The 25,560-nt window shown below is 36.3% G+C and overlaps 4 protein-coding genes across 5 annotated transcripts; 2 read left to right on the top strand and 2 right to left on the bottom strand.

Annotated features, from left to right (window-relative positions):
• Positions 1-445: 445 nt before the first annotated feature.
• On the bottom strand, positions 446-10,275 carry LOC107623631 (uncharacterized). The gene is made up of 22 exons (XM_016325970.3): positions 9,287-10,275; positions 8,582-8,696; positions 8,270-8,370; positions 8,019-8,110; positions 7,285-7,420; positions 7,084-7,152; positions 6,837-6,938; positions 6,495-6,593; positions 5,686-5,796; positions 5,304-5,507; positions 4,877-4,984; positions 3,734-3,829; positions 3,591-3,647; positions 3,000-3,146; positions 2,835-2,894; positions 2,632-2,736; positions 2,221-2,382; positions 1,859-1,932; positions 1,519-1,642; positions 1,288-1,400; positions 862-988; positions 446-756 (listed from the first exon to the last, which is right to left on the bottom strand). The coding sequence occupies exons 1-22, from the start codon at positions 9,986-9,988 to the stop codon at positions 604-606; spliced, it is 3,057 nt and encodes a 1,018-aa protein (XP_016181456.1). The 5' UTR covers positions 9,989-10,275; the 3' UTR covers positions 446-603.
• A 190-nt stretch (positions 10,276-10,465) lies between these two features.
• LOC107621551 (uncharacterized) lies at positions 10,466-12,024 on the top strand. The gene is made up of 3 exons (XM_016323581.3): positions 10,466-10,767; positions 10,872-11,305; positions 11,395-12,024. The coding sequence occupies exons 1-3, from the start codon at positions 10,603-10,605 to the stop codon at positions 11,831-11,833; spliced, it is 1,038 nt and encodes a 345-aa protein (XP_016179067.1). The 5' UTR covers positions 10,466-10,602; the 3' UTR covers positions 11,834-12,024.
• Positions 12,025-12,887: 863 nt separating this feature from the next.
• Positions 12,888-14,929, top strand: LOC107621549 (uncharacterized). The gene is made up of 4 exons (XM_088503598.1): positions 12,888-12,937; positions 13,132-13,478; positions 13,633-14,081; positions 14,319-14,929. The coding sequence occupies exons 2-4, from the start codon at positions 13,314-13,316 to the stop codon at positions 14,743-14,745; spliced, it is 1,041 nt and encodes a 346-aa protein (XP_088359724.1). The 5' UTR covers positions 12,888-12,937; positions 13,132-13,313; the 3' UTR covers positions 14,746-14,929.
• A 75-nt stretch (positions 14,930-15,004) lies between these two features.
• Positions 15,005-24,661, bottom strand: LOC107621546 (homeobox-DDT domain protein RLT1). 2 transcript variants are annotated; one of them, XM_016323569.3, is made up of 18 exons: positions 23,509-24,661; positions 22,889-23,353; positions 22,576-22,655; positions 21,321-21,728; positions 21,120-21,209; positions 20,865-21,029; positions 20,543-20,765; positions 20,315-20,415; positions 20,002-20,088; positions 19,746-19,898; positions 19,485-19,640; positions 19,063-19,272; positions 18,317-18,988; positions 17,683-18,237; positions 16,882-17,508; positions 16,674-16,778; positions 16,322-16,585; positions 15,005-16,073 (listed from the first exon to the last, which is right to left on the bottom strand). In XM_016323569.3, exons 1-18 carry the CDS (start codon positions 23,705-23,707, stop codon positions 15,294-15,296), a joined length of 5,340 nt encoding a protein of 1,779 aa, XP_016179055.1. In that variant the 5' UTR covers positions 23,708-24,661; the 3' UTR covers positions 15,005-15,293. The 2 variants fall into 2 exon arrangements, with proteins under 2 accessions (XP_016179055.1, XP_088359716.1); XM_088503590.1 differs by having other exon boundaries at positions 15,005-16,070.
• Positions 24,662-25,560: the final 899 nt, after the last annotated feature.

Genomic DNA, 25,560 nt, shown 5'->3' with positions numbered 1-25,560 from the left:
TATTTTTAATTTAAATTCTTATATTTTATTTTTTTTTTAAATTTAATTATGTTATTTACTCAAACTGTTAACAAATTAATAAAACAAAAACAATTGAAAGATGAACGAGCACTTAGTCTTAAATAATCTCCATTGATTTGTACGAAGAAACTTCTAAAATTATGATTTAAAATAAATAAAAATGATTATTCAAATGAAAATATTATCATGCGAAAATAATAGTTAAAATATTAACGCATTATATTAAGTAATTTAATAAAATTTATTAAATTATTTAACGATTTTTAATATTATTTTACATAAAAATATCTTCATGAGAATAGCCATCCTAAATAAATTATGTACTTCGGTCGGTCGGTCGGTCGGTCGAAATCAGATAATCACCACTTAAAAATCATTAATCAGCGTTGAAAGTGTGAAAATTTGAAGAATTTGAGAGCAAAAGTTTAAAGTTCAATTACTAGCATCTTATTTATATAGTACTATTTTCTTTCTGCCGGTTATACTGAGTCTAAATCTACCAAATCGGTTATGTTGGCCAAGGGCCATTATACGAGCATAGTTAGTCCCAATATAGTATTATAGTGGTACGCTAGCTACAAATCAGAGGGGGCATCTGCAGGGACTAATTTTCCATGTGCTCTCAGCATAGTCTTGAATGGTCCTGTCACTGCTAAATCTCCCGGAGCCGGCAACACTAAGGATACTCATTCTCGTCCACTTGTCTTGGTTAACAAATGCTTTATCAGCAGCAGCCTGTTTTCATAAATAATCAAATTAAAATATTAATATATTGGAGGGCAGAAAACTGACTGAATATGAGTATTTTGGAGACTCCTCAAAAGCATATGAACCAAGTACCTGTGCCTCAAGGTAACTCCCAAAATCAGAGGTAAGAAGATAGTAATCATTACCAAATCCAAATTCCACCGTCTCACATAAGGATTTAAAATAATCATTATGCCCAAAATATCCATCTCGAACCATCCTGATTGTAGTATCAGATTAATAGCAGCAACCCGCCAAAAGTAAAATAAAATGAAATGAAGGAAAACATAGATCCATTTATATAATGGTGAGTTCTATGGTGTCTTTTATTATGGTGTCTAAATTGCTTAACTTACTTTTAAAGATAAAAAATAAAATATTTAAAATAAAAAATAAAATATTTAAAATTTATTAAATATTATGTATTTATCTTTTTTAGTAAGTTAGGTGTAATCTCAAAGACACCATAGCCTTTACCTATATAATTTCATTAGAGATGGTAATATATTTTGTTCATACCTCAATACCCGTGCAAAATGTAGGGGTACTTTCGCAGGCTGTAGGGGTGCCAAATTAGATAATCTTTTCTGACGCCGTTTTTCAACTTCATGCACTTTTGCGCCAAAAACAAACTGAAAATGGAGAAAATAAAATAGAAGCCTATGCAACCTGATTCCTTAATTTGAAATCCTTTCTCTATTGTTATTAGATCACATATATCATTAAGTAACAAGAAAAGTTATCACCCACCAAGTTATCCTCCCCTATTTCTTCAATTATTTCAACTGTGGATCCATCTGCTGTTGCTAAAAGCAAACATCCATTCATCAAAAATTTCATGTTCCCAGTTCCCGATGCTTCATTTCCTGCAGTGCTATAAGAAAGATATTGATGTCAATAAGCAAAATGCCTGCACTGCATTTCGCAAAACTAGCTCTATACAGCCCTGAGTCGTTTGGTATTCGTGAATACAGTATTACAGTATTATTGATAAAACATGATAAGGAGTGAAGCAAAAGACAGATACTAATCAGCAACATTGACAAACTTGACAAAGGCATTAAAATAAATGAGCACTAAATTTGCAAACCTCAGGTGTTGAGAAAGGTCAGCCCCAGGTATTACCAATTCGGCAACAGAAACATTATAGTCAGGGATAAAAACCTATCAAATAGAAATGAGTATGGGTCAAACAAGATAAATACCAGAACAAATACTGATAAATAAAAAGAACAAGAGTGACGGATGAGGGATTCATTAAGGTGATAGGTGCCTTGATCCCTAGGGATAGAAATAGTTCTTACTGGGAGACCCAACCCCCTTCAGAAAACTCAGTCGGGACATCCAAAATTAATTGAGTTCTTGATAATAAGACTAAGATACTCAAGATCCAAAAAAAAAAAAAAGGTGCAAGAGTGATAAAATCAATACAGATGAACATTTTAAACATACCACTTTCAAAAGATCTCCAATATCAGTATCATTATTGATTTTTTCTGCCACTGCATGACAAAGTTTGATAATCTTCTTTGCAATTTCATAACCAGGAGCAGCTTTCCCACCAATTATGCAAACACGAGGTACAACTTTTCTCCTACTATCCTTATCCATATTCTGCAAGAAAGCAAGTAATGTAAGTCTCAGTTTATGGCTTAGTATATCTCCAAATTCATATGTAGGTGATCAGGCGTCCAAACCATAACAGTGGGAGATATCAGATTAAGACAAAACAACAGCTACCTGAATATATATAGTAACCACAAATATATTTTTATTTGAGGGAAAAGGATAATTGTGTCAATTGAAATTGGCATTTGTATATCAGTAAATTCTTTTAGTACCAAGGCACCCACAAACACACACCTTGAGACAATTATATCTATGGATAATTCCAAATATATTAAGCAGCTGCCTTTTGTATTCATGTATCCGCTTGACCTGAACATCAAACATTGCATCTAAACTGACCTGCAATAAAGACAAAGTCAGGAAAGAGTGATTTCTAGTTTTCTACCATAGAAATCAAAGACAGAAGTAATGTTTAGGTAAAATTATTGCAATCAAACCTTCACACCACTCATTGCTTCAATGTACTCAGCAAGCCTCATTTTATTAACCTTTTTAACCTACAGTATCAGAACGGCACTAAAGTATATTAGATCAGATCATATCTAGTTCTCTCAAATCTGAAGAAATTTCTCGAAGGATAGTAATAAGCTTTGGAATTTTACCATTTTCCATTCTAGATGGAAATCAGCATTGTCCAAATGATCTCTCAATCCTGACAGAAGGTCAGCATCACGGATCCAAGCTTCAGTCCCTAGCCATTTTGATATAAGATCACGTAAACCGGGATTGCTCACCACAATCCACCGACGCTGACAAATATCAATTTACTGGATTATTAGTTGCTGCACATGCAATTGCACTTCTAAAAATGAAAAATAAAAAATAAAATGCTCAATAGTATACCAAGTATACAAATATTCATAGTTCTCCACAAATCTATTTTACTTCTAAGAAAAATATGTACAAATATTTGTACAATAAGGCATAAGCATCTTGATGTTATACGCCAATGAGTTAAGATGTAAATAACAAACTCAAGCCTTTCAACAACAAAGAGAAACAAATGTCAGAGTAGAACTAGTTGTATAGACAACCTTTCTTGTAACACACTTACAAACATTGATTACACTCTAATATACGGGCCCAATTCAACAGTAAGCCACTTTAATCCTTTCATATAGCTATACATATATGAGACAGGAGATCAAACAAAAGTTTACACACATCCTATAACAGCTACTGCAATTACCTACCTGGCTCACACCATTTGTCTTGCATTGAAATTTTTCTGGATATAGCCCATAGAAGTCCTGCAAAGTTGAGCCATAAACTTGATCACTTTAAGACTACACACTAGCTTAGGTGAAAAAGACTATTATCAATGATGAAATCATACCTTAAATGTTTTTGTCTTCAGTTTTTCTAGATGTAATTTTGAAACACCATTCACAGTATGGGAGCAAACAATTGCCAAGTTTGCCATTCGAATGCTCTGCAAATCCAACATATAATCACAAAAATCTGGTTATTTGTAAGCATATAAAAGATTAAACAGAATTTAATTAAATATGATGTTCAAGACTGTAAGCATCATGATCATAGATCTTGGAATTCACAAGCATTTTCATAGTAGACTTACCATTCAAAAATTCGAAGGATTCAAAAGCATGAAGCTTTTGTTCAGCTTAAAAGTTACCTAATTTATTAACTTACAGAGAAAAAGATTGTTCTAAGTTGTATCATATGAATTTATACGAAGTCCACTTGTAATTCACATATTACTTATCAAGGCCCTTCATTTCCAGCTGCCAACTTAAGTGAGCTTATGCATTGCAGAAATTTGAATTCAGTGCCAAACTGCTAATAGAAACAAAGGTTTGTGTATCAAGTGTTACAACAATATAACACATTCAGAAGTCTATATATATGAAATCGTTTAGGTTTGGATTGGGTAACAAATTAAGGTTGTTTACTTAACCAATAGACCCAACTTTTAGAGAGACAAGAAGGGAAGGCAAAGCACTTTGGTAAGAAAGGCTAGTAACTGAAAACACAGCAAGAACGAGAACACAGGCAAACCTGAACTGATAGGGGACATACCATTGGCATTGAAGTTGCTATTGAGCCATGAAAAAAATATATTTAAATTGCATGTGCTATATATAAATTGATGACTTAATCCTGATTCTTAACAGCTTAAAATTTCCCAGCATATTTTGCCTTGCATTAACAGAGCCTTGCATATTCTCCATGTGACCTCAAGGTCACAGGTTCAAGCCGTAGAAATAGTCCTTGATGTAATTATCAGGTTAGGCTGCATACATTACACCCTTAGGGTGCAGCCCTTCTCCAGACCCTACGTTAATGTGGGATGTTTGTGTACCGGGCTACCCTTTTTTATTAACAGGGCATCCATTGATAGTACAATATGGACTTATGTAATTTACAATTCATAGAGAAAAAGGGGTGATAAAAAGAAAGATACTATAGCAAACTAAACATTACTAGATCAATTATAGACAGATTGTTCCAAAAGTACCTTCATAGCACCTTCTTCAACAATGGACAGCAGGGCTAGTCTACTATAATCTAGACCAATCCTTTTCTTCATCTCCTCCAGGAAGTTAAAGTTTATTTCATATAAAATCTGAAAAAAGGCAGATAAGATACTCGGTAAATAATTCAATTTAATTAGTTAGTTAAAAGGGAATTATTTTCATGAGAACAAAAGAACAACAAAAAAACCCATCTTGATTAGTAAAGTCTGATGTTCAATATGGAAAACTTTCTGAATAGTTAGTGCACCATGAAGTAAAATAATCCCATGCTTTAGCCAAATATAATGGTACAATATGAGTGAACGTATCTGTTTTCTTGCCACTCAAATGACTAATAAATCACAGATTAAGGTACAATATTAAATAAAATACAGAAAACAAATATCTTACTATCTTAGCAGATCATACCTCTAAATGGCGAGGGAGAAGATTTTCAAGTAGCTCAACAGGGATTTTCTCTCCATCAGTTACCATTGTGTGGGTTGTGAAAGAGAAAATTTTGCATACAATGTCCCATGCCTTATGCCAACCTAAATGTTCTTCATCAACTAACATCCGCATGACCTCAGCAATTGAAAGAGATGGATGGGTGTCATTTAGATGGAGAGCAACCTACTTAGAGGAAAGGCATAATGTAAGTTATGAGACAGAACTCATAATTTTCTCTCAGCATCACTGATGAACAATAAAAATGAGTAAATAAAATAAAAATAACATGTTATTGATTACTATAGATCACACACTAACTAACAAATGAATGTCTGTAATCCCAAAACATTTGAAACTAAACCTTCTCTGGCAGTTCATCAAAGTTAGTATGTTCTTCTTTGAACCTTCGCATGATGTCTTGTAAAGATGCTGAGACAAAAAAATATTGTTGTTTCAATCTCAGCTCCTTTCCCTGAACATAAAGTATAATATGAGAAGAAGAGTTGAATATTCTTCAGAATAGGGGAAAAACATTATACTGGACAAATTTATCCTACTATGAAAGATACAATAGACTAAACAAACTTCCTAAACAAATGGAACTAATAAACATTGTGAAGATGACAATTAAAAAGCATGGAATATTAACAATGAAAACTTGAGACACATATACAACAATGCATTATAGCGCACATTAACAAGGGAAGATCAAGGCAAACAACAAAAAATGCAGAGGAAATACAACCTAGTGCCTTCACTGAGCCTTTGCTCCTAAATAGTAGATAATCGATTCTATGAACAATAATGTTGAGCCAAAAAATTTAAAAGCACACACGAGACAAGCTTCAACAGATACTTAAGAACTGCGTGACACAGGAAGGTTAATTATAAACTAAGCTTCTATAAAAGATTCTACGAGCAACATAGCAAAGTTTTGTTATCAAATTAACTGATACAATAAGAGAATATCATAACTATAGCAATTAATCCTATGAAAAAGCAGTATGGGAGACTCATTCTTCCAATCATAATTGAACAAATAAAAATATGATGATATTAGCTTTCATTGTCAAGCATGGAGACAAAGCTAAAAATGAAAATAAAACAGTCTGAACAGATAATAACAATGAGGAAATCATTTTTTTAGTTGTTTTCATTTGGAGGGAATACCTGATGAGAGCGATCATCTGGATACAAGACATTACTTATGGTTTCAGCGTTCTGTCTATTGACAACAGAATTAATGTAGTCTCCAGTGTTATAGGCCTCCTGCAAACAACAGTGGGATAAAGGACTCAATAACTCACCCTGAATCAATATCAAATGAGAGAGATGACAAAATACACTTGCAAGAATGGATTAAAATAAACAAACTTTCATCTGTTTCTAATCTAGGTACACTTTGAGTATTGGTTGATCATATATGATTATGATTAAATAGCTCATAAAGTTAATAACAACAATAACAATAACTAAATTTGTAGCAGATGATGTAATAAGAGAATAAATCACCAAATCAAATTTACTACTAGGTTTAGCAGCCCAAAGCCGAAGGTTGATGGTATTTCTTGTCCCATAGCCAGGTATTGGGTTGTCATAAGCCACAGCTTCTACCTGGAATTGTGAAAACAAGTTACCAAATATTATTAGTACCACCTTTTTATGAGAAAACAGATTCTTTGTCCAACAATGAACATTCGATATTGAAAAGAGGAATCAGGAATACTATTTTAAATCAGGTAAAAAGTACTAAGCTTACCGTTTCTCCAGGGATCCAAACTTTTTGTTTCTCTCCATTCATTTCTACCTCTTCAACAGTCCCATAGAACTAACCCAACCAGCAAAACATAGAGATGATATAGATTGTAATGTTCAGTTGATAAAAATAAAGGGCTACATCACTAGAAAGTAGAAAAACTAAAATGAAGCAAAAAGAAGAAAACAGGAAGCCCTTGACAACCTTCACTTCATATGTTACATGAATTCTCTCTATTTCCCAAGGGTTTCCAAAGTTCAGCCAGTAATCAGGTTTTTCATGTTGAAAGCCATCAACTATGATCTGACGAAACAATCCATATTCATAACGCAATCCATAACTGCAAAATGAAAATCAACTCAATGAAATTCAGCTCACAGCACCCAATCATTAGTTAAGGGAATATTTTTGTCCACACCAAAGCACAAACATAAGAAGTCTTATACTTTTACTCCCAGTTTTGACATCATTCAGTATCTGATACTTAATATAAGCATAATAATGACACAGAAAAATTGATTTCTCTGTAGGATGTGTTAATCCTTTGTGCTTCATAGGGTTTTGCATGAATAATTATTACAGAAGTTCACATAAGATGTTTCTGATCATACAGAGCAGAACTCTCAAATCCACAAAGTTTTAGGATAAAGACACTCCAAGAATGAGAACCGTGATTTAGAAATTAAATTATCCAAACAAACCGCTATCATGCTATTGGATATATAGCATCATGCAAACACGTTATATAATACTGTTTAGAGGCTTGAAAATGTTTCGGTGCATCACAACAGCTAAATGAGGCCCAATAACAAAGTGCATTAGACATTCAAGGTCATAAGGCCAAGTTCACAGCTAATATATATGTTTAAAATCTTAACAATGGAAAACTTTATGAAGGTAATAATGTTTCAAAATAGAATCACATAGTAACACCTTACCCCCACGCAGGATAGTCTAAAGTTGCTAGAGAATCCATTTGACATGCTGAAAGACGAGCAAGGCCACCATTTCCTAGGGCGGCATCTCCTTCCTTGTCAAAGATTTAATGTACATGAACGTTAACAAATACTCATAACCACCTCGAGTACCAAGTTGGATAAATGATATTACAACAAGTAGAGTGGGTCTTTTCTGGATAAAAGCAAAAATATAAAATAAAATAAAAGATTAGATCAAATGTTAGTAATACCTGCTCAGCCACAACTTCAAATTCAAATCCAAGTTGGTTTAGGGCCTCCGCACATTGATCCTCGATACCAAGATTAATGACACTATTTGACAAAGACCTGCCTGATATCCAAATAACAGGTGTTCTTAGTTACACATTGGTTTATACTTTTAGTTTATTCATTTAATAAATAAGTCATGGAAGTTATATTCACAACTTGCAAGCACTTATAAATAAAAATAACTTGGAGAAAGAAATAGACAGGAAATAAAGATTGAATAAGGATATTTGTTGTAACATGTAAATCATATTTTAGCGGATCAATTTAAGTACCCATAAGAAACTCAAGCGAGAGGAAGTAGAGGCGCTTAGGTTTTGTCCTCTTGAAGTAAATGTGAGTATCATGCCAGCGTTCAATCAATCGATCTCTTACAGTATGTGCCAATGCCTACAAATACCATTACACATGCTCAATATTCTAATGATAAACTGTTTAAAATATGACAATCATTAAGCCAAGGTAGTTCAGTTATATCATTTATGCTCTATAACCTACAAGGCTGTAGTATTAGGATATCACAGAGAAAAAGTTTAACGGGATAAGCTTTTCCTTCAATGACAAGTTCACATAAAAAAAATTCAAGCATAACTGCATAAACCGCACTATGCCATACATTCATTCACCAGCTTACTCTTCAAATCGCAACCTCATAAGAATTTCAATAACTAATGATGCATCTACCATCAAAATTACTAGATCACCAATCGACCCTTCTTTAACTGCTTGAACATAATTGGCAACTATTTTCTGGTTTTTCCATTGGGATTGCTTGGCAGCAATCAATCAGCAAAATAGCTGGCAACTTCCTTCACTTGATATCCAGGAACACGTATTACAAAGTCGCTAAGAACATTTCTAAAATTTCCAGTGGCATTATTGAATTACTCAACTGTGAATTCCATCCGGTAACAACTTGCGCATACACAATCATTATGCCGAACAAAATGATAATGCAATTAAGCTTAAAGGCAGCTTACCTGGTACGCTTCAAAATCATCGAAACTAAACCGCGATCTTGCTACGGTGTACTCAACGTGATGAAGAATATCCTTCTGAAGACTGATGGGATCGTTCTTCAAGAACCCGTCCATTAAGCTGAACATTCTCTCAGCTTTAGCCCGATGCTCCCCAAGCCCTTCTAGAAACCCAGGCCTCCGGACTACAACTCCTCTGCTCACCCCTGCACTGGCCAACGCCGGAACCGTCCGGACGCCGATGCCATTGCTGGCGGCACCAACGGCCTCCTCCAGCGCTCGCGTGATCCTCATCAAGCTCTCGGAGTCCTCAATCTTATTTCCATCTGAGTCAGTGACGAAAAACCTCTTCGTGAAGAACTCACCTTCGAATTCGACAGTGGCTCTGTCGATCTTGAGGTTGAGGACCTTGAAAACGTTGGTGATGATCTGGAGGAGGCCGATCCAGTTGTGAGCCCGGATCACGAACACAGTGCAATCGCCGGGATCGTTGTTATCGACGTAGATTGTTGGAGCAACGGTGGAGGGAGCGGATTCGCCTGTAGAAGCTGGAACGCTGCAACTCCGGCGAGCGGTGGCGCAGGGAATGGAAAGCGAGGAGAAGCGAGTGGAGGAGAAAGGAATTTGACGAAAGGAAGTGTGCGGATCTGAGGATGAGATGTTGAAGGGAGTGAGGAGAGGAAACGAAATCAAAACGGTTTGCATTTTGCCAGAAAGTTAGTTTGATTCTTCAGCTCGGTATCAGTCTGTTATAACGATTCAAAATGGCGGAAATCGATGACGAGGGTTGTTGTCGCGGGAAGCGCGCCGCGCAACTAAACTAACTAAACACAAATTTAATACTCTAATCAACCTTCTCTCTCTTAGTTATGAGTAGTTATAACCACCTGAAACAAAAAAGGTGTTTACCTTTTGCCTTAAAAGGACATACCTCACCTCATCTCATGCATTCATGCCATGAATCGTAATAATCTCTATCTCACGTGAGTTGCAAGATCTTTAACTAACTTTTTTGCCCGATAAAATAATAATTTGTGATTTTTTTGGGCCAACTATGGGCTTTTTTAGCGAAAACGGGCCTACCCAAAAAGGGCCATTCATCTAAAGAGGTGGCATTATCGAGATATTGATGGAAAGTTCTACATGCTTCTGGTCTTGGAAGCATTGGCGCACCTTCTGGACAAATCGTTTCATCATTTTCTTCAGTATTAAGTCCAGCTTGTTAGCTATTTGTAATTGAATTGAGTTGAACTCCGATCGAAACTTGCAAATTGATATTAAAAGAACGAAATCAAGTTGGTTGTTACATTAGTGTGATCATGGGGGTAGACTACTATAAGATTCTGCAGGTTGATAAGAGTGCCACAGATGATGACTTGAAGAAAGCTTATAGAAAGCTTGCCATGAAATGGCACCCTGATAAGAACCCAAACAATAAGAAAGAAGCCGAGTCTAAATTCAAGCAGATATCCGAAGCCTATGAGGTATGTAATGAATTATAGGATGTTCCTCCAATCATTATATTATATTATATTTATGTCTCGTTGTTCTTATGCAACTAAGTTGCATTGGTTTTTGATGCTTGCAGGTTCTGAGTGATCCACAGAAGAGAGCAATTTATGATCAATATGGAGAAGAAGGGCTAAAAGGGCAAGTGCCACCTCCAGATGCAGCAGGTGCAGGTGGTGCTTCATTCTTCCAAACTGGTAATGGGACAACAACGTTCAGGTTCAATCCCAGGAATGCAGATGACATATTTGCCGAGTTCTTTGGATTTTCAAGCCCCTTCGGGGGAATGGGAGGTGGTGGTTCCGGTGCCGGGATGAGGGGTGGTGGAACAAGGTCATTTGGTGGAATCTTTGGTGATGATATATTCAATTCATTTGGAGAAGGAAGGCCAATGAGTCAGGGTCCACGGAAGGCACCTCCTATAGAAAGAACATTGCCTTGCACCCTTGAAGAACTTTATAAGGGCACTACCAAAAAGATGAAGATCTCAAGGGAAATTGCTGATGCAAGCGGGTAAGCACTCCAATCATTCCTTATCTTTTCAATGATTTCCAATTTTAATGTTTGCCATTGTTGAATGTTAAAAGTTTGTTTCATTGCAGTAAAACTTTGCCGGTGGAGGAAATCTTAACCATAGAAATCAAACCGGGGTGGAAGAAAGGGACAAAGATAACGTTCCCGGAGAAAGGAAACGAGCAACCAAATGTGATTGCTGCAGATCTTGTGTTTGTGATTGATGAGAAAGCACACCGTGTGTTCACAAGAGATGGAAATGACTTGGTTGTGACACACAAGATTTCACTTTCTGAAGCTCTAACAGGTTACACTGTCCATTTGAAAACTCTAGATGGCAGGGTTCTTAGCATTCCCATAAACAATGTGATTCATCCAAGCTATGAAGAAGTGGTTCCTAGGGAAGGAATGCCAATTCCCAAAGACCCTTCTAAGAAGGGTAACCTTAGGATCAAGTTTGATATCAAGTTCCCAGCAAGGTTGACTTCTGACCAAAAAACTGGACTTAAGAAACTTCTGGGGCCATAGTGGAATTAGACCAGACTATATTAGATTAGCCGTCTAATCATGTTGCAAAGTGTATCTTTCTTGTGTATAGTAATCCATTGTTTTTTGTACTGCGCTCTTTCAACATGGTGCATCGAGTTTTAACACAGTGGGTATCCTCCTTTGGATTCTTGATTCGATCCTCTTGTATCCAAATTTAATACAACACAAAAAGGCACACAAAAAAAAATCGATTATCATAGGATCAAAGTACGTTGATGACATGCTTTTATGAGTTATCTACTTATATATTTCGTCAAATCTTTTTATCATAATAATAATTATTATTATATTACATATATATTAAAATTAATTATTAAAATTAGTCTTTAATATATAATATATATAAAAATATAAAATATATATTAAAAATAAATTAAATTATATATATTTATATTATTTTAGTTATTAATTTTAGTATATAAATAATATTTTTATAATTGTAAAAATATAATTTCGAATGGAATGTCTCGCAAAATGACAAAATAGAGGGGGTAATAGTCTCTTTATCCCTTTTTTACCAAGACTTTTTTTTTCTGTCATGCTTTTTTACCAAGACTTATTTATTCCTTCATATGCCAAAGCACAAGGCCCAGTCCCTGACCCAACCCAAAAGATAAAAAAAAAAAAGAAAAATATAGGGTATCAAACATATTATATTTTAAACACATATATAAAAAGACACATCCAGAAAATATATCTATAAAGACATTTTTATTAAACACAGTCATAAAAGAGACATTTTTATTAGACACATCCATGAAGATACTTTCATTAAACACAATTATACATAAAAGTTGACAGAAATTGACAGAAATGCTGTTAGTAACGTAGCGAAACCGTAAAAAAAAAATAAGGAAAGCAAGAAAACGAGGAAAAAGAGTTGCATTCCGTTCCTACAATCCTACTGTGTTTCAGTGTTTCTCACTGAACGTTATCGGCTATCCCATCTTTTTTCCACCCGTGCATCACATGGATACTTAAAAACAATTTTAAATACAATGATATCCAACAATTATTATTTTATCTTATCATCATGATGAGCATATTACTAGGACTTAAGAAAGAGGCTGAAAAGTTATTAAGGCCATTTGGTAAGCTTTAAAAATATTTTTTTTAATTTTTTATTTATAAAAAATAATAATATTAATATTTAGTGTAATTTTTAAAATTAAATTGTAGTTTTTTAAAATACTATTTAGGAGTTTAGAAAAAAATTAAAATAAAATTATTTTTTTAAAAAGAGTTCAATTAAACTGTTTGTTTAAATTGGACTTAAGTTCTAAAGACTAAAGTAACTAGATGAAGAATAGATTAAAAACAACCGTCAGAAAATTTGATGTCAAAAACACAATAATAATAATAACAATAACAGAGAACAAAATATAGCTACACTTGAGCAACAACAAAGGAAAGACCTCTTAGAAGAGAGAAAAAAAAAGGAGAAGAAATCGGAATTGATATGGGGTTGGACTACTATAGGACCTTGGAGGTAGAGAGAACTGCCACAGATGAAGACTTGAAGAAAGCTTATAGAAAGCTTGCCATGAAATGGCACCCTGATAAGAATCCAACCAACAACAAAGATGCTGAGACTAAATTCAAACAGATCTCTGAAGCCTATGAGGTAAGGTACACCTTCTTTCAAGCCTCTTAGATTTGAATTGCTAGATACTCAGTAATCATGATCATTGATGTTGATTATTAGGGATTTTAAAACCTCTGGAGTTTGATGCTATGAATAGATAGAATTCTGAGTTGGTATATTGGTTTTGTTGAAGGTTCTAAGTGATCCGCATAAGAGAGCAATTTGTGATCAATATGGAGAAGATGTCCTTAAAGGGAAAAGACAACCTCCTGGTGGTGGTGGTGGTGGTGGAGCTTCATTCTTCCATGGTGGGGATGGACCAACAATGTTTAGGTTCAACCCCAGAAATGCAGAAAGCATCTTTGCTGAAGTTTTTGGATCTTCAAGCCCCTATGGAGGAATGGGAATGGGAAGGGGAAGGGGCATGAGGGGTGGTTATGGTGGATCTTGGGTGTCAAGATCCTTTGGTGGAATATTTGGCAGTGACATGTTCAGTTCAGCTAGAGAAGAAGCCACACCCATGAATCAAAGTCCACGCAGGGCTCCTCCCATTGAAAACACACTACTTTGCACCCTTGAGGAACTCTACAAGGGCACTACCAAAAAGATGAAGATTTCAAGGGAAGTTGTGGATGCAAGTGGGTAAGTTTATGATTGAACTGTCTTCTCTGGTAAATTTCATGAATAGAAAGTGAGTCCTATTGTTTTGGACTCAAAAATTTAGTTTTATGTTTAAGGTAAGAAAGTACATGTTTCCAACTTTAGATAGTTCATAGTTGTATAATTATTTAGTTGAGTTTAGCTGGATTGTTCTTCTATACTGAACGAATCTGAAACTAAAAGGAAAACTAATTCGTCGTTTTGACTTGTTACTTGCAGGAAAGTTATTCATGTGGAGGAAATCTTGACCATTGAAATCAAACCTGGCTGGAAAAAGGGAACAAAAGTCACATTCCAGGAGAAAGGAAACCAGCAGCCAAATGTAATTGCTGCAGATATTGTGTTCATCATTGATGAGAAGCCTCACAATGTGTTTACAAGAGACGGTAATGATTTGGTTGTCACAGAAGAGATATCACTTACCGAAGCTGAAGCACAATCAAGCTACACTGTCCATCTTACAACTCTAGATGGCAGGGATCTGACCATTGCTGTAAACAATGTGATTAGTCCAAACTATGAAGAGGTGGTTGCAGGAGAAGGTATGCCGTTTCCAAAGGATCCTTCAAAGAGGGGTGACCTTAGGATCAAGTTCAACATACTAGTCACAGACAAGGTTGATGCTGGGGCAGAAAATCAAAACTAGGAAAGTTCGGGTGCAACAATTGCAGAGTATATGTTGTGTATAATAATAGTCTTATATTTTTTTTTTTTGTTCCCATTCTTCTTTTTCTCCCTTTTAGTCCTGCATTTTAGATGGGTTTGGTTTGTGATTGCTGTGTTACTGTAATATCATCCATGCAAATAAAACCCTACAATGTTAGATTGAAGATGGAAGCATTACACTCTGAAATTACAGTTCATACAGTAATTTCATTTAGTAACTAGTCCAAGCAACAAAAAGATAATCAAGGTGTAATTAGATTTATTAATCAATTGAGTGTCTATTACAAGGGCCAATAACAGAAGAGCAAAAACAAAATGAGGCTGGCTGCCAGGGCCCTCTGCTTCAACATGCTTAAAAATACAGGGATCCATTCTGCATGGATCATATACCACTATAAATCTACTCAGCTACTAACTCTTCAAGCAACATGACTTGGAGCTCAGGTTCTTGCGAAGCTGCAATATCGAAAAAATGTAATACAGCCTTGAGATGCAAATCATATTCCTTCGATCAACTAAATGGATGTTCTAATCATAGGAATCTTCAGATTCAGATGAGTCTGAGCCTTCTTCATTTATGACCCTATGTGCCATGCCATCTGAACCCTCACTCATAACATCTGCTTCCGAATCCTCTTCTTCGTTCTCTTCAATGCCGTTGTCATTGTTGTTGTCATTGTCATCTTCAAAAGCATCCGCATCTTCATCACTCATTCCAGCAAAGTCCCTACCCCAACTGTTGGCGGGAATGCCATTATAACCCACCTCCCAGTTACCTTGATCATATTCTACTGCTTGGCCGTTGTCATCAGATTCCACCTCTTCAGCACTGTTGCTATTGTCATCAATTTCAATGTGGACGGGAGTCATGGGACTTGCCCTTTCACCATCCCACTCCTCATCAAATCTTCTCAATGGTTCTCTGTCAATATTGGGGCTATGACTCACTGCGGTATGGCCCAGCAACAAATCTTCAACAGCTCTCTTTTCCACTCTCCGTTTCCTTACCGTTCGGCGACCACGACCACCAGCTGATCCTTGTAGTACTCGTCCCTGCTGTTTTAGCTTGTCACTTAGATTCTCATTGACCTTTACATTTCGGCGGCCAGTATCTCGTTTGGAACTGTACATTCTTTTAGACATCTTTTTACCCCGTCCTTGATCATTAGACCCTCGTCCACGTTTATTACCACTTCGAACAATTTTCTTTGAAGCAGATTTATCTTTAATGAATTCACCATGCCCTAACTCTGCTGGTTCAACCTCTCTATTGCATTTGAAGGACGTATATCTTGAAGGAAGCTTCTGCTAGAAAGAAAGAGCGAGTTAGATGCTTCTGAGTTTCATTACATGTCATAAAAGATCTCCTGCCCTCCACCCACATGCTCAAAAGTAAAAAGTAAAACATCAGGATCATATGTTTAAGGAAAGATTTAGTATCCACTGTATTTCTTGCATTATAGAAAAATAGATCAAACTTTCAAGAGAACTTCATCCTATTATCAAAGTAGGGACTCAAAACAGTCTACTAAAATTGAAAAATGAGAGAAACTCACGATGTACTCTTTCGCTTCTTTCTCTTTGCATGGCTCAGGTATCTCAAGATGTACATAATTGATAGATGAATCAATCTCAAGAAGCCTGAGAGACACTGCTGCAGTAGTTTGTGGAACCCATGGAAGTACAGCTACCGATTCAGGATCAGTGGAAGTAAGTGAAGCATTACCACCCATATTGCTCAGTCCCAATAGTTCATCTGTTGTAGAGAAGTTTGATGATAGAAAATCTCTCCGTAGAGCTTTCTCAAACAAGGCCAATATCTGAAAAATGAGTTGTTAATGTCCGGGGTTGATTGCCAATTTTAAAATGATGCAAATATACAGAAGATAAAACTGTTAAGAACTGAACCTGTAAAAGCTCCTCAACAGAGGATGATTTGCTCAACCTCACACCCCAATGCTTCCTAGCATCATTCGTCCAAATTGTTCCAAATGCTTCGGGGAGAACTGATGCCTGTAACTCCAAATGTAAATACAGTATACTCCTAACTTTATGATGCCATTAACAATTTAACGGGGAAGCAACTTCTAACAATGCAAAGTTATCATCAACTCACCTCAATACAAGCAAACAGAACCTTAAGCAATCTTGTCCGCAAGGGAAGAGAAGATTCCATAGAAACATTTTTGTGTAACTTGTCTCCACAATGAAATGCATGCTTAGTAAAACTAAATCCATTATTTGTAGCGGAAGTCCTGTGGCAGGATTTACAGTGGGAGTCCTCAACAAAATAAGGTTGCAGACAGAGGTCACAAACGTCCACCAGAGGTTTGCATCTCTTTTTCCCATATTTTGTTGCACATAATATTGATGAATTATAGCACTCTTTCCACATCCACTTTTGAAAATCTTGATACCTTTGTATGGCAGCTTTCTTCTCATTCTCACTTTCCCCAAGCTCAATCTTGAAGGATGATGATGTTTCCAATTTGTCAGAGTTCAAGTTACGAAGAGTACTGCTAGGACTGTCAGATCCAACATGGCGATCAGGTGTTGAATATGGTCCATTATTTTCTTCACTTTTGATCGAAAATTTATCTTTGCTCCCTATTTTGGCACTGGCACATTGTGTATTCCTTCGAACATTTTCTTTAAAGGACTTCTCAATCCTTTTCAGCATCAATCGCAGATGAGATTCCCTGATCCCCCTTGAATCCAATGCTGCCAAAAGAATATCAAGGGCCTGTATAGAAATGATAGAATAATTTATAAATAATATTTTTATTATAATGATAAAGACAAAACTATTAACCCATTAACATTGGGAGAAACATTGCACCTATGTCAAAACCAATCTAGAATGCAGTTGAGCAGCAAAACAAGGATCAAACAATGGAATATTGAATAAACAATTTACCTCTTCAGAATCAATAAGCCCCCAATTGCCATCATGATATTCAACAAAGATCCTACCAGAACCAGGATCATTGCTAGAAGCAGAAGCAACAAACTGCCAATATCGATTACGTCTGCGATCTTGGCCAAGGGGTAAAGACCTGTAGATACACATCTCCTCTGCTATGTGGGCAATATAAGATTTCAACTGTGAACGTGATCTTTTTGAATATTGTGGAGGTACCTGCACCTGAGGGTGATCTGGACCTGTGCCTGTGCACAAATCTTGAATTAGGGAGGACTTTTCACCATGCAAGCTCTGTGCAGCAGGTGCTGGCTTTTGGTTTTCTGCAGTGCCAGGTGATGTTTCAATATTAATAGTATTAATATTAATGTCAAGCATTGGACTTTGACTGCCCTCCACAGCAGCAGGATATGTGTCATGTGTTTCAACTTTGTTGGCAATAAGTAATGGAATATCTGGTTTGTTAATAGTATCGTCTTTCAGACGAACTTTATCTATCTGTGCTTCAGCCCACATCTGCTTCTTCAGAGCATTTGCTGCTTCCAGACGATCCTGAAAAGCACACCAGATAAAAATATTAACGCAAAAATCAACTCAGAGATAGATATACATTACAAGGAATAAAGTTCACCTCCAGAACAACACGAATAGAATTTCCTTCATTTGCCACACCAACCAATGCAACTAGAGCATTTAGACGCTCCTCTACACTGAGATCAGAATACTCTCCTTCAGCAAGTCCTTGCACCCAGGATTCTCCAGATTGACTTTCATCAATTTCCATATTGTCTTGATCAGGATTTCCAGTATTCAAATCTTCACAAACAACAGGTTGTTCGGTGACAGATCCAGGACAATCAGCTTCCTTGTAACCATCCTCAACAAAACAAGGCAAATCCATTTCAAACTCATTTTGATCAAGTTTTACATCATTATCCAAATTTTCTTTTCCATTTGGTGTGGAAACATTTGGTTCATCAAACTGTCCAGAAATTGGATCAGCACTTGAAGGGTTTACTAGATCATCAACATCAGGATCCTCATCAACTTCATCACTTTCTGACTCTTCTCTTTCAACATCATCAGCATCTTCACCAGCTGGAAATCCATTTTCAAATATCTGAATTTTCTTTCTTGCTGCGGAAAGAATGGACTCAGCATCAGCAGGATCCTTTCTAAATGCAGTACGCACTCGATAGGTTGATGGAGCTATCCTTTCAAAAAGCTTAGTGTCTCTAGTCAAAGCAACAGAAATTGATGCTTCTGGTGTCTTGCTGGTGGTTAGGTCCCGAAGACCAGATTTCTGGAAGGAAAATACACTTTAGAACAGAGCTGACAATGTTTTAAAAGGAACACTTAAAATGAAGAATAATTAACCTGAATTTTTTCCGCTAGCTCAAGTACTGTTAGACCCTTGCTACCTTCAAGTGAGAGAACATGAAAGGCAGCAAATTTAACTGTTCCTGGAGTTAACCTGTGCCTTGACCTTCGAGGAGCTAATAGACCTTTCTCTTGCATTTTTGCCAGTGCACTTACAGCTGCTGAACCATTACGAAGTGTAGAAATGATATCTTCACCACTTCTTCCCTGCAATTATAATACATTTTGATCCACTTAATCTGTCAAAATAAAGATAAAATTGAATGTTGATTTAACATGCAGGCAAAATCATAAATGGAATGAAAATATTCAACAGTAAAAGAGGCAACTCAAGAAAGCAGAATGAAATGCTACCATAAATATGCCCTATACTATGGAGTAACCAAGTATAACTACAAAGCAAAAGAAAGAAAATAAACCTCATCTTTATCATTTGCATATGACCATGTAATACTTCTTTTCTTCAGCTTTGGTCCAAATCCTGCTGACAATGCTAACTGTCGGAAAATTTCTGGCCATGTCAACTGATTTAAGTTCTTCTGCCAATTTCGGATGTCAAAGCCCCATGCATATGCCTAGCATAGAAAATACAGTATTACTAGAGTGAAAAGCAACAGAAAAAACTATTATTAAATTTGCCTGAAAAGGATGGATAAAATTTTAAAAATATCTCAACTTACTCCTTCCACAATTTCTGGATGGCCACCTCCAGGATTAGCAGCTCCATTCTGGCTTATTCCTAATCCTGTTGAAGGTGTCCTTGCAACATCTTCAATGTCCTTTATTATAACTTTAAGAAGAGTTACATGTATCTCACCCAACAATCTTGAATCCTGTGATCAGATGATTTGAGTTGAACATCCACCATCAGAAAATGAGTACATGAAAACAACTCATTTGACATAAAAATCATGAGCAAATGCTGAATTGACTCACATAGTCATGAAATGCTTGCACAAACTCATCAAGAGTGAAAGGCCATAACTCAAGAACATCAGCAAAAGTAATCAGGAATCTCCAAACCTGAAAGAACATCAATAAAACACATAATAAGATATGCAAACACATTTTTCAGTGGTACACAACTAGATTTGCATATATACGTAACATATAGGCTTACTTAAATAACCATCACTATCTTATACAAACAAACTGCCATAGATAACTGAAAGCAAAAAAAAAAAAACTCTCCACAGAACCATAGCAATAGATAACTGCCACTGAAAGCAAGACTGGTATAAGAACATACCATGAGGAGGTTGCCAACATTCTGATCAGAGTCAATCCAAGGTTGGATAGCAAATGGCCTTTTCAGCTTTACACTCTTAGGTGGGAAAAAACACAATGAATCTACATTACAATAATACAGTATCAGTAGAAGAACCTTCTTTGTTTCTTATATTTACAGATGTACATTGAAAGTTCGATGAATCACAAATCTTAGATTGCATAAGCAACATAAAGATAAATTGCTGACCCCTAAATGATTCAAGGTTTTGCAATGTATCAAGATCAAGTTGTATAATCGAGGAAAGTCCCTTGCTTGTAGCAGCCAGCTCCATCAATTCCAGCTGTTCATCCTCAATAAGCTCCATAGATTCCTTAGCTATTCTACGGGCAGCAGCCTTTTCAAGGGCAGCCTTCCTTCTCTCAGCCTCTTTTTCTTTGCGAAGCTCTTCTTTTCGTCTTCTTTTCTCAGCCTTTTTTAATGTAGAACACAATAGAAAAAGGATAATCGGATAAGTTGTATAAGAACATACAGAAGAAAAATATAACCATTGGGCATAACTAAAACTTACTCTCAAGTGTTCTTTCATCAAAAACTTTTCCCTCCGTTCTATTTCACGTCTTTGTTCACGCCTAGATCTTTCCTCTTCTCGCTGTCTCTCGCGTATCAGTCTCTCTTCTTCCTTTTTTCTTTCACGTTCTTGTCTCTCCATTTCTTTCCTTAGTCGCTCTTCATTCTAAGAGAGAGAGGGTAAAAAAGGTCAGCTAAAGATTCCTTTTAAGATCTGCACGAATACGGTAAAAGGCTATATCCATTTCAATAATACCTTTCGTCTAAGGTTATCTTGCTTCTCAAGCTCTTTCCTCATCCTCGTTTCATAGGCTTCAACCTCCTTTGCAATTTTGGCATCATCAATCTAAATGAAGTTTTAAAACCACCAAATCAGCCTTATGTAAATATTATTAAAATAAGCTTCATGGCTTGAGGACAATAGCATATATTGGTAAAATTTACAGAACAATTATACCTTTCGTTTCTTTTCTATTCGGATTGTCATATCGTTCTGCAAAACTTGTCCACTGGGTAAAGCATAAGGATTTTCTTGACCAGCAATCGGATGATCGGCGAAGTGGGAGTCTATTCCAGCATTAGCTATGTTTGCATATGATTCCCTTGGCAGGGCAACATCAACTTCTCGAGGAGGAGATGAATAAGGAATCACTTGCTTGTCTTGCTGAGATGAAACGCGAACACGAGCAGAATGACTTTGGGTAGCATGAATTTTGTGCAGCTGTTCATTTATAGGGAAGGAAGTTCTGGAAGGACCGTCTATTGGATCATGTAAATGAGGTGGATTTAATTGTCCAAAGGCATCTGACCTAATGCCAGGCTGGTTTGGAAGAAATGGATATTCCGGTAATGTCCTCGCCATAGCCTGAAAAAGAAAGGCTCATTTAAAATTTAAAATCAGAATATCAAATAAAACACCAAGAAGTTAAGATATTCATCCCAGACAGGAAAATTAATTTAAACATAAATAAAAGCTGCCTAGTTTCTTCAAATTGCTAATTGGAAATAGATGAAAAACCTATGATGCACCAACAATGACATGGACACATGACAACAGCACAGAGACACAAATTTGAAAATGGCAAGACCCAGACAGAGACATCAACATTTATATGGTTTTCAAGTATTCATAAATGGCAAACTACGGATATTCACTATTTTCTAAGCTCAGTCAAAGGATTATGCAACATTATTGACATATATCATTTGTGTCAATACTTGCGACTAATTTCATTAGAAAAATTTTTTACATGCTATTTTTATTTACATTTTTTAACTTATTTATACCATATCCAAATTGTTTTTATTTGGAAGATTGAACAAAGGGCAATCCTGACTCAAACAAACCACACACATTTATGCCAAGTGAACACCAAATTCTACAATAGCAACATTAGATGTTTATCTTTTTATATAAAATGTGTGTAAAAGTGTAGAAGTTAAAGAAACAAAATGCCCATATCAATATTGAAGCCAGAACAGTTAAGTGATTCAGGGAAAAAAGGGAAGGTGAAAATGTAAACCAATTAGGAATTAAAGGTATATGCACTATAGATTAGATTCTGACATAAAAGGGAACAGATTAAAAAAAAACACCCAATCTTTACAACATGATATAAAAAAAAAAAAAACAAAATGATGCTCAAGACAAGGCTCATTTCACTGACCAAGTCATCAACATATTGAGCAGTTACAGGATATAGAAAACCAACCTTATTTGTTCTAACATCGTGTCTTTCATACATTTTACTGTCATAAGCAAGACTAGGTCGCTTTTGCTGTTCTGTAACAGCTGCATCACAAGAAAATACCAGAAGTTTGAGTGGCCAAACAAGGAAAATGTCGATCAATCAGCCATACAGATGGCAAACAAAGCTGAACATCACATTCCGTGCACAGGAGCAAAGAGAGCTAAAGTCCAAGTAAATAAACTAATAACACATAATGCATCATACAGTTAACACAAGCATAACATACAATACATCACTTAAATATAAGCAAAGATAGCGACACAAGTATACATACCTATGGGTGCCCCAAAAGCACCTGGGGGCAAAGGATCAAACTCTACTCCGAGTATGGGTCCATCGTCCCTCAGTGGCTGCCCCAACTGTGCCTCCACACAAGCAATTGCTCTAAGCTCCATCATAGCTTTTGGTGGCTCATAGTACCCCAGCATACCACCCCGGGGAACTACATTTCGAAACTCAGGGCGGGTAAGCGGGCTGGAGCCCGAACCTGACCCGGATCCATACTCATTAACTTGCTCAGGGCCCAGTCTGAGGTCTGGAGGAGAATCTGGCACAGGTGGTGCCGGCACTGGCACTGGCACTGGCACTGGCGCCGGCACTGCCTTCTTCTGCTTCTTAGGCGGCAAATCCTTCTTGTCCTTCAGCCGGCGGTGGCAGAACCACATCTGTAGCTGCCGATCGGACAGCCCCAACTTCTGAGAGAGCTCAGCCCTCATTGTCTCTGAAGGGTAAGTCTCCACTAATAAAAAGCACCAAAATTTCCATCAAAATTAACACATAACAGTTAAAACAAAAACTGAACACACCCCAGGAGAGGAAACTAAAACCCTTCAACTTCAAAAACATCACTAAATAAACAGCATAAAATTTCTGAGAACTGAATAACACACTTACAAGCATAAGCTTTCTCCAGTGTCTCAAGCTGAAAAGGGGTCTTCATCTGTCGCTTGGGCTTGCTCTGACCCTCATTCGAGTTACCAATTTTGCTGTTGCTTCCATTGTTGTTCTCATTGCTGTTATCACCAACAGCATCTTCCCTCTTCTGAGTATTATTGTTCTCAATCTCTGCGTCCGAAGCAGCTTCCCCCTCCATTTTCGAACCCGATCAAGATCGAAACTTTCTCCCCTTTCAAACCCTAGAAATCCAGAACCCACAAAACAACGAAAAAGGAGCAGCACCAGTAGCAGCAGCAGCAGCAGAAGAAAAACAAAGCAGCACAGAAACAAAATTAGGGTAACCAAAAAGGAATCGTTTTGGTGTTTAATTTTTTTATGCTACTCTTTTTTCTCTATCTCTCTCTTTGATTTGAGGCCTTTCTCTCTCTTGAAAAATCAAAATTCCGTAGTAGTCAAGGAATGGAAAAGGCACAGGATTGTTATCCTGATAGATGAAAAATAAATAAATAACAAAAAATCATCAATTGGGTGAATAAATTTGGAAATTTGAAAAAGGATAATGGAAAAGCAGCGTGTAATATGGGATTGAAAAGATAGAACAATGAAATGAAAGCATGCAGAAGAATAAAAGAACCAAAGCCAAAGGAAAAACAATAATAATAATAATAAAGATAATAATCGAAAACCTAAAATAATTAACCAAAAGCAACAACAGTTGCTCTTGACTACAATAACTCCATCACCACCTTTCATAATTAATCCCCCTTTTTTAATAATTGTGATAATAATAATCTGTTTTTGTTCTTTTTTCTTTCTTTCTTTTTATTTCGTTTTTATGAACGAACGGTGCGATTGCTTGATGTTCGTGTCAAACAGGACCTTTTAACTAAAAAACAAAAACCAAACACAAAGAAAGAAGAATTGTTTTTTCTTTTGTTTATGTTTCAAAATTTTCCTTTTTTAAAACAAAAATGAGAAGAAATGAAATGAAATGTTTCTCTGACTCTGACTCTGTGTTAGTGTGTGCATGTGTGAGTGCTTCTCTCTCTTCCCACGTTGTTTTTAATTTTGATGAACCTTTTTTCCACCCCCTCACCCTCAGGTTTTCTTTCGGCTTTTGCTTTTGCGAATTTTGTTATTATTTTGTTTCTTTTTAATATTTTTTATTTTGATTTTATAGTTGGCGAATTAATTGGAGAGAGAGAATATTTACTGAGTGTGCTTGTGTTTGTTGCAATTTTGCATTGGATTTGGTTCTTTGAAAAGTTTGTATTTTGTGTTTTTGAAGGCTCAATTCAATTCAAAAGCGTGCAATGATCGAATTGATGTTTTGAGCCTTTGAGGTTCGTGTTGTTGTGGGCCCCATTTCCCTTTTTGGATGGTGCCCAATGGGCTTCTTTTTTTTGTATACTCATTTGTCATGTGTTTTTCCGAAACAAGAAAGGCCCAATGCGTGATACACTCATACTTAGGTGAATTAGTTCCCATCCTTATTGGTCTGGATTCTGCAGCGCTCTCTAGGGTAGTGTTTGAAAGTTGGGACTAGAATTAGGAGTTAAACCCCAAAGTGGTCCTGAGATTCACGGATTACACCAATTTAATCTTTGACTTATTAATTACATTGTTTATATCACTGATTTTGTTAAAAATGCACCATGTTGGTCTCTCTCCACATCTCCAGTGAGGTGGCAATTGAAACTATTTGACCCATTATGGTCTCTCTACCTATTTTCAACCCTAATTTCAGCATCCCATCTCTATTGCTCTTCACCTTCTTCTCTTTGTTCAAGAACGTTCTTCTCCTATTTTTTGTTGTTACTCTTTGAAACTGAAAGCAAAATCATGATTAGATATGCGAGTCAAGGTCAAGGAATGATATGTGAAATTGCATTGTTTAGAATTAGAATGATGAAACCCTTGGAACCTTAATTGGGAAGTTGTGGTTAATGGTCTTGAGAGCTTTCCATACTGTACTATTGCACTTAAATCCAGAACCAAATGCTATTTGCCATACTCTATCACGTCTTGACCCTTCTGTTGGCTTATGTG

This window comes from Arachis ipaensis, chromosome B10, assembly GCF_059453495.1.
Source record: "Arachis ipaensis isolate K30076 ecotype BB chromosome B10, ASM5945349v1, whole genome shotgun sequence".
NCBI classification, from domain to species: domain Eukaryota; kingdom Viridiplantae; phylum Streptophyta; class Magnoliopsida; order Fabales; family Fabaceae; genus Arachis; species Arachis ipaensis.
The sequence above is the reverse complement of the archived record's forward strand: the minus strand, read 5'-3'. Positions and strand labels throughout refer to the sequence as shown.

Bases quoted from the DNA above. Each gene is read 5' to 3' on its own strand.
- LOC107623631 (XM_016325970.3), bottom strand. From the start codon at position 9,988: ATGCAAACCGTTTTGATTTCGTTTCCTCTCCTCACTCCCTTCAACATC. The intron at 5,508-5,685 runs GTTTAGTTTCAA...TCCTCTAAGTAG, and splicing joins TTGATGAACTGCCAGAGAAG to GTTGCTCTCCATCTAAATGA. The intron at 757-861 runs GTACTTGGTTCA...TTATGAAAACAG, and splicing joins GGAGTTACCTTGAGGCACAG to GCTGCTGCTGATAAAGCATT.
- LOC107621546 (XM_016323569.3), bottom strand. From the start codon at position 23,707: ATGGAGGGGGAAGCTGCTTCGGACGCAGAGATTGAGAACAATAATACT. The intron at 21,729-22,575 runs GTTGGTTTTCTA...TTTCTTTTTCAG, and splicing joins ACGATGTTAGAACAAATAAG to GCTATGGCGAGGACATTACC. The intron at 18,989-19,062 runs GTTAATTATTCT...TTTTCCTTCCAG, and splicing joins AGCTAGCGGAAAAAATTCAG to AAATCTGGTCTTCGGGACCT.
- LOC107621551 (XM_016323581.3), top strand. From the start codon at position 10,603: ATGGGGGTAGACTACTATAAGATTCTGCAGGTTGATAAGAGTGCCACA. The intron at 10,768-10,871 runs GTATGTAATGAA...TGATGCTTGCAG, and splicing joins AGATATCCGAAGCCTATGAG to GTTCTGAGTGATCCACAGAA. The intron at 11,306-11,394 runs GTAAGCACTCCA...GTTTCATTGCAG, and splicing joins GAAATTGCTGATGCAAGCGG to TAAAACTTTGCCGGTGGAGG.
- LOC107621549 (XM_088503598.1), top strand. From the start codon at position 13,314: ATGGGGTTGGACTACTATAGGACCTTGGAGGTAGAGAGAACTGCCACA. The intron at 13,479-13,632 runs GTAAGGTACACC...GTTTTGTTGAAG, and splicing joins AGATCTCTGAAGCCTATGAG to GTTCTAAGTGATCCGCATAA. The intron at 14,082-14,318 runs GTAAGTTTATGA...TGTTACTTGCAG, and splicing joins GAAGTTGTGGATGCAAGTGG to GAAAGTTATTCATGTGGAGG.